At 31.5% G+C, this 13,785-nt stretch overlaps 1 protein-coding gene across 1 annotated transcript; it reads left to right on the forward strand.

Moving 5' to 3' along the window:
- Nucleotides 1-641: 641 nt before the first annotated feature.
- Nucleotides 642-13,417, forward strand: LOC126694729 (gibberellin 2-beta-dioxygenase 8-like). Its single transcript, XM_050391217.1, has 4 exons — nt 642-726; nt 1,917-2,408; nt 12,208-12,529; nt 12,947-13,417. The coding sequence occupies exons 2-4, from the start codon at nt 1,972-1,974 to the stop codon at nt 13,181-13,183; spliced, it is 996 nt and encodes a 331-aa protein (XP_050247174.1). The 5' UTR covers nt 642-726; nt 1,917-1,971; the 3' UTR covers nt 13,184-13,417.
- The last annotated feature ends 368 nt before the right edge of the window (nt 13,418-13,785 follow it).

Below are 13,785 nucleotides of genomic sequence, written 5' to 3' on the forward strand. Positions count from 1 at the left end.
ATCCTATCTCCACCATTGACTTAGAGGAATGAGTACCAAATGAAATGCAGATGATTCTCAAAAAAAAAAAAAAAATATCACAAAGTAATTTGTCGCGTGGTCAAAAATATCGCAAAGTAATTTCTTTGTATAGAGTTATAGTCAACGCTTATACTTGAATATAACTTCCAATGAATCTCTCTCCCTTTTCTCTGATGACATCTTTGGCCGCGTGTTCTTTGCTTCAGCCATAGATTCTCTATCAGAAAAGTTATTATCAATCTGTTCCAGACAATCTAATTGTCCTTATAAATCCAACTCCAAGCTTAATGATTTGCAGTACCTTCTCTTCTTACTTCCTATTAATTATAACCCTAGTTTTTGTGTACTAATTTTCCTGTCACCTAACATGTCTCCTTGAAATGTTCTATCCCACTTGTTGAAGGACCAGTGCCACGGGTAACTATTTTTATTTTTATTTATTTATTTATTTATTTTTCTGTGGTGTTGAGGCAAAGATATAGAATAAATTGCATTACATGGCCTTTTAATTTAGCAATCAAAAGAATGTGAGAATATATATATAGTACCATTGTTTTCTTTTCTCTTCCCTATATACCCCTTATTTTTGTCAAATTTTCTCAGTTTTTGCAGTTTCATGACTGAATAGTACATGTGAATTCCATGACTTGAGTTGCGACCTTACTTCAAAGGGAATGCTTGTGAAACTCTATCACAGATTCACAGGTGAGGAAATCCAAAAACTGTCACAATTTGGCAAAATATATATATACTGTGGACTTTTTTTTATATTATATATTCCATGTTTCATTATCTGATCATATATGGCAAAGGATTTGTGCAAGAGGTAACATGCACAAGTCAAGAAACCTTTTGCTTTTGGTATTTTCAAATGTTATTAGCACATCATAAGGGCTCATTAGGTGAAATGAGCGTAGAGTGCAAATGGAAAGAATTATCAGAGTAAACCAAACACTTTTCTGCATTCTTAAGGTTGAGCAGTTGACTAGTTTTAAAGTAGGTGCAAATGATCATATACTTGATTAATATTAAAGAATTTAAAGCAAGTGTACTTCTTGCTACTGATGTAACGGGACAACTTGAATAAATAAGGCAGGCTCTCAGGCAGTTGTGTAAAATTCTGAGAGCACAACTAGCTAGTTAGAGCATTAGCATCCAGGATGCAAAAAAAAACTTATTTTGCATCTTCAAGTACTATTTTATCTATTTTACCAACTTATTTTACAAATCACCCTACATCTCAGTTTTTATTTTTACATACAACCCAATAAAATAATATAAACTACCAAATAAAATAATATAAAATACTATTCTCTCTATTTTTCCTCCCACTCACTTTTTCTCTTCATACACAGTAACAAGATTAGACTAATATTGTTTTTTAACAAACCCGGATAGAGTGGGTTTTGGGTGGCTTAGAGTTGTAAAATAGCAACTTGGGGGGTGTTTACACCCCCAATGCTAGTGCTCTTAGCCACCATGGCAAAGCAAGTGATTTTAATTTCATGCACATCCAACATTAATTTTAGATGAAAAAAGTATTTAGTATCAAATAATATCACATTAGTTGTATCAAAATCTAATTATTGACAGGTATATGTGTAAAATAACGACCACTACACTCAGGAGTGTTAGTGGGGTGGTTATTTAGAGCACATATCTCTCATATATCAGATTTTGATAAGGTTAATGTAGTATTATTTGATATCAAAATACCTTTCCGTCAATATGAAATGTTTGATATTCTAGGAAAATGATGATCTTGTTCCAACATGAAAAAGGATTGTGTCTATTTGAAATTTATCAATTTCATAATTAATTTTCAAAGTATATGTGTGTGTATATAGGATTCAAAAAATTACTTTATTTGTAATCCTATTCATTATCCATATCAGGTGTGAAAAGAATCCCAGGCATTCACAATTATCAGCCCAACCCCCTTTTCTCTCCATGGATTATGAACCTCCATTTCAAGAAACCTACAAGAACTTTCTACAGAACTCTTTTGATGAGTCAGAAGACAAAAATCTTTTCATGGTTGAGGAATGCGAGCTACCCTTGATTAATCTCAGTCAATTAAACTTAGAGCAATTGGAGAGAGACAAGTGCATCAAAGAGATAGCTCAAGCCGCTAGACAATGGGGTTTCTTTCAAGTTGTGAATCATGGTGTTCCTCAAGAGATTCTTAACAATTTGCAATACGAGCAGAAGATGGTGTTCCATTTGCCTTTTGAAAAGAAGGCTGAAGAGAAGTTTCTGAACTTATCAACTAATAGTTATCGTTGGGGGAATCCAGAGGCTACTTCTCTAAAGCAGGTCCCATGGTCGGAAACCCTTCATATATCTCTAGCTGATATTTCAAGAATGGATAAACGCAATAGTCTCAGGTACGAATTTTTTGTTTATTTATTTATTTTAAAAATTTTAGTTTATATCTATGGCAATGCGTAAATATTTTAGGGTCATTTAGTAAAAATAACATAACTTATTGGTAATATATATGGAGTGAGGGTTTTATGTTCTTTTCGAACAACATGAGTTTGGTATATATCAACCTTAGAACCTCTTATTTTTACAAAATATACTCATATTTAAAATTTTAAAAAATAAAAATAAAAACATATACTGCAGTCCAACAATAAATTTGAAGGTGAACTAAGTGGGGGTGACTTACCAGAATCTATACTGCAATCATTTTATTAGATTTTTTAGTTTGTCTGGGACTGGGAGCTCTTGTTTCTTAGTTTGTTTCTGTAACTTTTAATCACATCTTAATTAGTAAGGAGCATAAAATACCAATCCTTGGAAACAAAGATTATAGATCGTTTAAAATAATATTCCCTTTGTAAGATTAGAGCCAAAAATACTTTTTCTTTAATAAAAGACAACCTAAATTACTTAAAAGTTGCCTCACACTAATTCTTAGAGGTGATTCACCATTTTTATTGTCATTGTTATTGTTATTATTATTATTATTAGGTGATTTCTTTGCAGTGTGGATCAAGTTAATTTCAACCAAATTTGTTAGATATATTATAGTCTAAGTGGCCCAAACCAATTGGAAGCTGATGCACATATAGGAAAAATAACTTAACATTGTGTTAATTTATAGTTAATCTAGAGTTAGTCAAACATTCCCTAGCATATAAACTCTACATTGAATTTAATGTAACATAGATGCTTAAAAGAATAAGTAGTCATTAAGGGCTTTAATTCCATGAACGTAGGCCATTAGGCAGAACATGTAAACCTTATGTATTCTCTCTCTTTCATGTTTTTACTCATCATTCGATCATCACATATAATCACATTACAACTTTAACAAAATCTATGAAATGTTACAGCATAAAATACTTTTTTTTAAATAGCATAAAATACATAGGTGGCTTATACAAATTCTTTTAGGTAATTCATGATATTCATTATTAGGTAATTTCTTTGTACTCATCATTCAATTATCACAAACAATCACTCAACAATTTTAACAGAATCTATGAACTATTATAGCATAAAATACTTTTTTTTTTTTTTAATTATAGCATAAAATACATAGGTGGCTTACACAAATTCTTTTAGGTAATTCAAGGTATTTATTATTAGGTAATTACTTTGTATGTACGGAACAAGTTTCAACCAAATTTATGAATTGTCACAACATAAAATACTTTTTAAAAAAATCACCCCCTAAAATACATAGAAGTTAGCTAACACGAAATTTTTTTTGGTTTTGTTTTGTAATTCATGGCATGTAATATTAGCTCCAGTTAAAGAGTGCTTGAAAGTATTGATTAAGGTTGAATTTTTTTTATTATAATCAATCAACTTCTTAGGTGTAGTCACACGTTAGCAAAGACACCCATTAACAAAAGCCATCATTATTATTATTATTATTATTAGTGTTAGTGTTAGTGTTACATGTAAATCACATTTAGCATATATTAATATCCTTAATTGACTAAAATCAAGTAAGTCATCTTTATTTCCTATATAAACTCAAATAAAGATTCTCTAGAGTTTTTAAGATTTTCCTAAAAAAAGAAGAGGAGTTTTTAAGATAATCTATCTTATAGAGTTATTAAAATTTTCACAGTCCACTTAAAAGGAAAAGACTAAGATTATAGCACATCATGAATCAATTAAAAAAAAAAAAAAACATAAAAGCACAATTTTTTCTATAAAGAGTTCACAAATCAATCACGGAAAAACCAAAAATTGCCACTCTTCCCTCTCCCACTCTACCAATCTCCGGTGATATATTGTTATGATCCTAGTGTTTTACATGAATTAAGTATAAGTTTAATCATGTGTTTATAAGCTCTTGGACACTCTCTCCTTCTAAGCCGGTTTTCAAATATGAGTTCTAGCCATAGGTTTGTAACATATAATGCATGAAAAACTCAGGCCACCGGAACATATCCATCCCAGACAGCCAACTCTAAACACTGGTGATCAATTCAAATGTCTTCATCTTCGCCATTTTCACTCTTATAAAAATATAAAAAGAAAATCTACAGTGACGCTAATTTGTTTCTTTTTACATTTTTTTTTCCTTTGTTACCAATAAGAAGTGAATTCCAAATACTTAACTCAAATTTCTACACACTGTTCTTCAAAAAAAAAAAAAAATATATATATATATATATATATATATATTTCTAACACATTGTACCTTTGCCATTAATCTAGAATAGCACGTGGAGGACCATCCTATTAGTATTTGATTGAAATGCCAAATCAAACGAGTTTATTCGAATTTTTTTCTTAATTTCCAATTGTAAGTTGGATATTCATATATTGTGAATCGAAAATTTTTGGCTTTGATGATCAGCTGTCCGTGTTCTTATGGTGAATTTAGAGTTAGCTTGGTTGGAGTTGATGCGTTTGGTGATAGTGTTTGATTGGAGTTTGGCCGCGAGCAATGGATTTGTTCCGGTGGCCGGCCTCAGTTTTCTATAGATTCTCTATCACCAGCAATTGGTAATGGGTGAGGGAAGAGAGGCAGTTTATGGATTTTATGGAGGATTTGAACTTTTAATGGATTTAAAAAAAATTTATTTTAATGGTTTTGGATTCATGTTGTGGCATAATCTTACTCTTCTATTGTAAGTGAATGATGAGGATTTAAAGAACTTTATACCTAAATATGAACTCTAGACTATCGTGATCCATATATGCCTTAGGATTTATAATTACAACAATTTCAAAATGGCGTAACTATCAAGGGTTTTTTCCTTTAGATGTAAGCCGTAAGGTCCAATCACGTTCGTTGTTCTTGCTTCTGCTCTCTCTTGCACTCTTAATTTTTTTTTTTTTTTAATCTTCTTTTAAATTTAACATGGTATCCTAGACAAAACTCTCACTAGATTTCAAATAGATCACCATCAACCATTGCTCTTGACCATTGTTCATCTTCGAACATGGCTTTTTAACACTATTTTTTCGTGTAAATTCCTATTTTAGGGTTTGTTTTCCTATTGGAGGCTCCCGAATCACACAACCTGGCCTATCACTCATTCTTTTTGGGTCTAGTTTATGCAAAATTCGCTAACTTGTTCATATGCTTTATCACAATGTCATCGTTTGATAATATTTCTCAAGCCACTAGTGTAGACGTCCTTCTGCCATAACAATCACGCTTTGTTCATTAATGCATTCATTTTAAGGACCTCGTAGCTATCTTCTAGGTTCTAGCATTCATTTGTTGTTGTTGTCTACTGCCATTGCTAGTATTTTGCACAATTCCTTCATATTGTGCCTGATGCATTCTACATCTAACCTGGTCACTTATGATCATCTTCAAGACATCTTCATGAACTTGTATTCCAAACTAAAGACATTATCAGACTTCTACCTTGAGTTTGAGAGAGATGTTAATGTATCACACATATCACGTCTCGCACATGTTATTCTTTGTTGACTAAAATTAAGGAACATTTATCGTCATTAATTTTGTTCCAATCAAAGGATTCTTACTTTTTATATGTACCATACTTAGAGTTGTGTAAAGTAACAATTATAAATAATAATAATAATAAAAGTAGTTGTTAAGGGCTTTTTCATGTTGATGTAGGCTATTAATAGGTTAAATTACATTATTCTTCTTGCTTCTTCTCTTTCCTCCTTTCTATCTCTTTTATTTTTATTCCTTTTATTTTAAGAATATTATTATTATTGTTATTAGGTAAAACTGTAGATTATCCAAGGTGGCCACTAATTATCCGACAGGTTTCATTTTTCCCATGCATTAATCTTATTTAAACATTTTACCATCTAAAATTTCAGTACTCCTCAAACATTAAAATTCTTATGATAGCTAACTACGTACTGAATACGGCTAAAGTGTAGATTTTTCTCACTATAGTTTTTTCTTAATTATCCGGCTATAGTAAATATGTTTCTTTCTAACCAGCATGTTTATAATGCTTAATGCATACATTTTATCATCCTAAATCAATTATTATTTAGTAGAAATATAGATTATTCCTTTTAAAGCACGCTTGAAATTATGATTAATGAGCCTTATTCATTCTGCTTATTTTTCAAATTACTTTACAAAAAAAAAAATTATATTAAAATTTTACTTTCTCACTAAAAAAGAAAGAAAATGTTACTACCTCCATTCCATTAGTTACTTCCAATGAATCATTAGAGCCAAGCTACCAATCTAAAGGCTAGGGGCGGAGCTAGGATTTTTTGTTTGAGAGGCCAAATTTTGGTACTATAGTAGTCACGAGTCAAGATAAATCATCACATACATGCGCACATACACATATATAAACAATTATATTTTGATACTAGAGTTGGTCATAGTTTATAAAATATATTGTGTATATAAAATTAACAATTTTCACATATATATCTTCGCAAGATAATTTTTAAGGGAACTTATCATCTTTTATGTTCTGATGAGAATACAAAAGCTATCTAGTTTGATATTAAAAATGTAAAAAAAGGAATTTGTGAAAACAAAAACTATCTTGTTTCTATAATTACTAGATCGATTGACAAATTCTATTGGTTTTTATGAGCATCATTGGACTAACTCAAACATTTGGGGGGCCAAATTCTATTCTTGTAGCTAAATATTTAAAGTTTTTAGTACATACACATAATATAAAAGTATTTTTTTAAAAAAAAATTTGGGTGGGGGGGGCGCCATGGCCCCCCAAGCATTGCTATATCTCCGCCCCTGCTAAAGGCATAAAAGAAACAATGTTTACTATTTTCATTTTCTTCGTAATCATAGTTGTACTGGTAATGGAATTATATGGAAATCCTTGTGAGGTCTAAGTTCAATGCACGATTGAGGCTGAAAAGACTAATGTCATTGCAAAAGAACAGAAAAGAAAACAGCGACATATATAACTCTCACATTAGGTTTGATCATGAATGTAATGATGAGACTCACTATTATGTGAGAGGAAAAAACACGCTGTTATTATGCTCTTAAAATGTTAAATAATTACTTATTGTAGAAATATTAACATGAAATAATAAGAATCCAAGATCAATTTTTTGCCGCTTTAACTTAAACACATGGTTCAACTATAAGATGGTGGGTTTTAGTTAGTTTAATTAATAAAATCTTTTGTCAAAAAAGACACATGAGATTTAAACTTTGTCTACACCAAAAATTAATTATTGTTTTATTTAATAATAAAAAATAATCATCATAGAGCAAACACAATAAATTAAAATTCTATTGTATTTATAAAAAATATAAAAATAAAAAACTATAAGATGCAACCTCACATCCATTCAAATACATTTCATTGCAAGAGGACTTTAAGATCTTTTGATTCTTGGATTTATAAGACTTGTAGACTTTGTCCCCTTCCCCTCTTCACACAAGGGGATATTTGTTAACACATGGACCCCGATGAACATGGTTTCTGATAAAAGCTTAAAAGCCGTAAAATAGAATAATAAAGACAAAACATTTCACATCTAAAACTCACATTCACATCATCATCAAAAAAAAGAAAAAAGAAAAAAAAAAAGTCACATTCACATCCAAATCAAATCACCTACTTTAGGTGTTTTCGCCCAAGGTTGACGTTACATTACCACTTAACTAACTGCCAAATAGGCCTCCCAGTTATTTTTTTAGAAAAATAGGAAGATACAAACAACCACAGGTTATTACTTAGACCCTACATAATATATATTTATCAACTTTTAATAGGTTTTATTTTTGTTTTTTTCAAAATAGGAAGACGGTCGAAGAAGGAAATGTGAGATTCAAGCCTCATTCACTTGTTATTAATTGAACTCTTCGATATTTACAAATTAAAAATAATATATAAATAAATTGATAAAAAATGAAAAATTAATTTTAAAAAATAAAAATTGATGTAGCATATTTCCTAATACCTATTGATCATATTTTGTTTTTATACAACTGTATTTGATCATCAAATCATTAAACATACAAAGATCTTGACAATATTTGTTGTTTCTATACAAATGTATTTAATCATCAAATCATTAAATTATAATATAGAAACCACTTAAAACCAATATCCAAACAAATATATAAAGAATACTGAGTTTAACTTATTAAAAAATAATCAAAAGATATAATTATGTAAATAAATATTAGACAAATATCTAGAAATTCATTGTGAATGTAAATAGAGATAAATAAAATAAATTATAAGAAAATTTTCAAATTTTTTTAAATGAGATAGTTTAAACAATTTCAGTTTTTTTTTTTTTTTTTTTTTTTTTTTTAAATAATAAGTTTCTTTATAATATTTTTACATAAATCAAGACATACACTTATGTATTTGATAACTATAATAACCTTCTTCCATTAACAGTTTATAGAACTATCAAAATACGAAACTTATTATGGATTTTTTTTTAATTAAAAGTATATTTAGATTTAAAGATAAATGGAAAAAGCTTCTACAAATTCGTTGGGTATTATTTTTTTTATTTTTTTATTTTTTGAGAGAATCCATTGGGATTTAACGGGTCATAAGCTGAATTTCACATGCTAAAGCAATCTAAATATTGGGCTTTACTAATCTCACCAACCGAGTCAATGTATACCCATATTGAGCTATTGAACTGATTTTGTCTGTTGTATTTAGTTTCTTGGCATCTTTGAATTACGGCAATGTTAATTTGTTTCAAATCCTATCTTGTATCCTATATATACATGTAATACATAATACACTTAACAAATTGTGTGACAGCTCATCTAGAGTACTCTAGAGCACCGTGTGTTTCAATTTGGTATCAAAGCCACTTAACCCTAATGTCTTCTTCTTTTTTCATTTTCCAGCCTTCCCTAGTTGTTGCCTCTCCTCCTTTTATTTTATTTTTCCAATGCTCATAACTTTTTATTCATTAAACTTATCAACAAAAATTAGCACTATGGAAAACCCCAACTCTTTCCAAACCTTAGAGATCAAGATCTTCACGGATTTGTTGATGGCTCCAACCCATGTTCCCCTTCTATAATTTGTATTTACAACACCATGACTCCAAATCTTGCCTTCCTCTCTTGGACTAATCAAGACGAACTCCTCTTGAGTCCTCTAGTATATTCTCTCTTTGATTCCTCATGAGTCCTCTAGTATATGCTCTCTTTGATGAGATCCCACTCCTTGTCGCTAGTCTCCCATTTACTTCTACAACTAGTAGGTCTTTTTTCACTCAAGATTTTAACATTTGTGTTTTCAATGGTTTTTAATCTAACCTTCGTGATTTGTTCACATTCTAGCCCTATTTCTTTCCCAGAGCTATAAAGCCTTTTTCTCAACCACAAGTTCCTTCACTCACTACTCCTCATAAGTTCTTGTCACAATGAACACCAAGATCACACCTCATGCAAATATTGCCCAACATGGTCATCCTATTTTTCACTAGGGGTAAGGATTGCCACTTTTGCAGTTGTGGCCATGGTTGCAACGAAGTGCTGGCTAATTTTATCATGGGGATACTTGTACCCCAAATCATGAATCTCGCTCTCACTGTTAAATTTGCAATGGACTTAATCATACAATAGCCTCCTATAGTGCTTATATATTCTATTCAAGATTGGTTTCCACCTTCAAATCGCCTTCCACCTCTTCCATTTAGTCCTATCCCAGGTATCAATCGAGTTGTTGATCTCAGCAACAACCTTCTCTCTACTTCCTTGCCAAACCCACAGCCTGCTTGTACCTACGCGCAATGGTCCTTCGCTCCATGAAGTCTCCTACCCGTCAAGCCCACTTTGCCTCTCTTGACTCCACACCTCCTGTGAAAGCCCACGTCATACAGTGATGTTGTCAAATAGAAGCTCTTCTCTCCGATGAGACATGGGCAATATTGGTTCCTTTATCACCCACTACCTTTAATGTTATTGGATGCAAATGGATGTTTCACATCAAGCACAAGCCTGATGGCAATATTAATAGGTACAAAGCAAGGCTAGTTGCCAAGAGCTTTCATTAGCTACCGTACGTGCATTTACTACTTTGAGGCTTTAAGTCCTATGACAAAGCCTACCATTGTTGGCACTGTGTTTTCTCTATTACTATCTCCAATGGTTGGGTCATCAACAACTTGATGTTGAAAACACATTTCTCAATTAATGGGTATCTCACTCAAATGGTTTACATGACACAACCTCCCGTCTTTACTAATCCCACACACATCCAACATATGTGTGTAAAGTTCAAAAAATCTCTCTACGGTCTTTCTCAAAAAAAAAAAAAAAAAAAAAAAAAAAAAAAAAACCTCTCTACGGTCTTAAACAAGCCCTATGATCTTGGTTTAACCATGCATCTTTCGAACTGCCTCATTTGGCATGGCCTCTTTTTTCACATTTAAATGGAATGGTGTTGGCATCTTCATTCTAGCATATGTTGATGGCATCATTGTCACCATAAAAATGCCCCCACAGTGTCTCCTCAATCATTTCTTCCCTGAAATCTAAGTTTGCTCTCAAGGGCCTGGGGCTATTGCATAGTTTCTGGGAGTAGTGGATACTCTTTTTTCCAATGGACTTCCTTTATCCCTTTGTCAGGAATGATTTTGACATTCTTGACCCAGTTGGTATGGCCATATACCCACTCTTAAATGATAAAGTTTCCATTAGATGCGGGGGGGTTGGTTTGACGCTTATAATTGCCGGGGGGGTTTGACACTATAATTGCTTCTTGCCAATTTTGTGAAACATTTTTGAAAATTTTTAAGTGGTTTTCTAAGCCAAATTGAGTATGGTAGCTCAGTTAACACCTTTTGGTGTTTCTAAGGGAGATTCAAAATTCAAATAACCGCACCATAACTATCAAATTAAAAAAGAAAAAAAAAAAAAGAGGTGGCTTTTTAAGGAGAACAACTACATCTTCTCATATTATTAATCCAAATAGGTCCTAATTCATTACATTTTTATGAGATTAAGGGAAAGTGTTATATAGGTCTTTTCCAAAGTTAACTGGTATATATGGTTAATAATGGTGCCGATTAGAAAGTTTTACAAAGATGATTTAGGAAAAGGAAAACGGTTTAGATCGGAAGAAGGAAATTGATGAAGAAAATAATAGGTATATTTACAGACAATTCCTTCAAAGGACTGTTTGGAAAATCCTAAAACCAGACTTACCAAGAGTAACGTAACTAACACAGTGTACCCTAATTGTTTTTGCTGAGAACACAGTGTACCCTAATTAGGGCTGTATATAACGTTACAGTACATAAAGATGATACCTCGCATGAATTTTCATAAATTCCTTTATCATTATCATTCATTTACGCACGCCATCAATTTATAAATTGTTTAAATATTTATATTTCAAAGAAAAGATTATCCTTAATTACAAAACTACTGGGAAAAAAAATCATAACATGCTATTTTATGAAAACAATTATGTAAAAATAAGTTTTTCTGCAGAAAATATTACTCCTATATCCCACAATAATAACACTGCCATTTCTAGTGTATGTATGCATTTCTCAAGCTTGGTAAATTATCAGAAATTAGGTCGTTTCTTTATTCTTTCTTTTCTTTTCTTTTTTTTCTTTTTTTTTCTTTTTTTTTTTTCTTTTTTTTGTTGTTGTTGTTGTTAATTTGGTTAATCACAATTCATAAAGTTTTTGTCTACAGTTTTGTAGGTCCTCCTCCTTTTAATTTTCTGTACGTCTATTATTTTCTTTTTCTTTTTCTTTTTCTTTTTCTTTTTTGTTCAGGTCAACCATTGACGCATTTGGGACAACAGCTTCCACTCTGGCTCAAAGCTTAGCTGGAATTCTGGCCCAGAGTTTAGGCATTGAATCTAATTTCTTCCGAGAGAATTGCCCGCCAAAAACTAGTTATATTCGAATGAACAGATATCCTAAATGTCCATTGGCATCCAAAGTCTTTGGCCTGGTGCCTCACTCGGATAGCAATTTGCTCACAATATTGTATCAAGATCAGGTTGGTGGATTGCAATTGATGAAAGATGGAAGATGGTTTAAAGTTAAACCTAATCCAAAAGCTCTAATTATCAACATCGGTGACTTATTTCAGGTAAGCTTGTATGTATCCACTTGAAACTATTTTATTCATTAAGCTTTGCCTCTATTTTCCATGAAAACTTAAGATTATGTGGATTCATTAAGCCTAACCTCTATTTTCTATACATATATCTTTATAGCCTCACATTTGGTTTATAATCCAGCGACCCTGTTCTCCTCTCTGATATTTCCATCCAAACATATATTGTACAGTTTAGAAAAAGTATGCTAGGAAAACATTAAATGCTAGCTTTACTTTGACTGTTAGAAAAGCTAGAAAGACACGCTAAAATTAATGGAGAACCCATGCTTGCAATTAGGACATTTTGAACAAGATATTAAATACTTTGAATAGTAATTGCAAACATATTTGAAGCCACTAGCAATTAGCATACCTTTGATAATATGTTGCTGATTTTGTATGATGCAGGCACTGAGCAATGATGTTTTCAAGAGCATCAAACACCGAGTGGTTTCGCCTCAAGAAGCTGAAAGGTTCTCTGCGGCATATTTCTATTGCCCCTCTAATGATGCAGTAATCCAGAGCTATACCAAGCCCGCCATGTACAGACCATTTACTCTCAGAGAGTATAGACAGCAAATCCAAAAGGATGTTCAAGATACTGGTGACAAAATAGGTCTCTCAAGGTTTCTCCTCTCTGAATAATATTTCACCAAAGATTGTGTCTAATTGCTAGGGTGTGTGGTTTGGGAATGAGTTCCTTAGTCCCACCTTGGAGTTGGAGTTGGAGTTGGAGTTTGAGTTGTATCTGGGTTGTAATAAATAATGTTGATTAGGATTTTTTTTTTTTAAAATTATAAAGGATTTGATATGACTAGTTTGTATCTAGGTTGTAACAAATAGTTTCATCTTAAGTTTGAACTTGTACATCATTGAAAGTATGACGGATATATAATTTATTTTACTTGTCATTATTTTGTATATTTTGTGATCATGAAGTAGGATTAATACCAATGACGAAACCAAAGCTAGACCAGGGGTTCATGACCAATCCTGAATTCTTAATTTTTTTAAAATTATATATACTTGGCCCCTAAAAAAGTGGGAGTTGGGCAATCTATTCTCATGATTGTGTGTACTGTTTTTGACTTTTTGTAAAACGCGAAAACGTGTTTGGTAGTTGTTTGGATTGTTTTTTAACTTATTCAAAAGGCTTATATTTTTTACTTTTTATTTATTTATTTATAAAATTCAACTTATGAAGTACTTTTGTATGAAGGTCATTTTTATTATTAGGCGAAAACATT

Source organism: Quercus robur, chromosome 8 (genome assembly GCF_932294415.1).
Source record: "Quercus robur chromosome 8, dhQueRobu3.1, whole genome shotgun sequence".
Classification (NCBI taxonomy): domain Eukaryota; kingdom Viridiplantae; phylum Streptophyta; class Magnoliopsida; order Fagales; family Fagaceae; genus Quercus; species Quercus robur.

What these genes read in the sequence shown, in the direction of transcription:
- LOC126694729 (XM_050391217.1), top strand. Translation starts at nt 1,972, where the DNA reads ATGGATTATGAACCTCCATTTCAAGAAACCTACAAGAACTTTCTACAG. An exon ending in GATAAACGCAATAGTCTCAG is followed by an intron (nt 2,409 to 12,207) that starts GTACGAATTTTT and finishes TTTTTTGTTCAG; the next exon opens with GTCAACCATTGACGCATTTG. An exon ending in ACATCGGTGACTTATTTCAG is followed by an intron (nt 12,530 to 12,946) that starts GTAAGCTTGTAT and finishes TGTATGATGCAG; the next exon opens with GCACTGAGCAATGATGTTTT.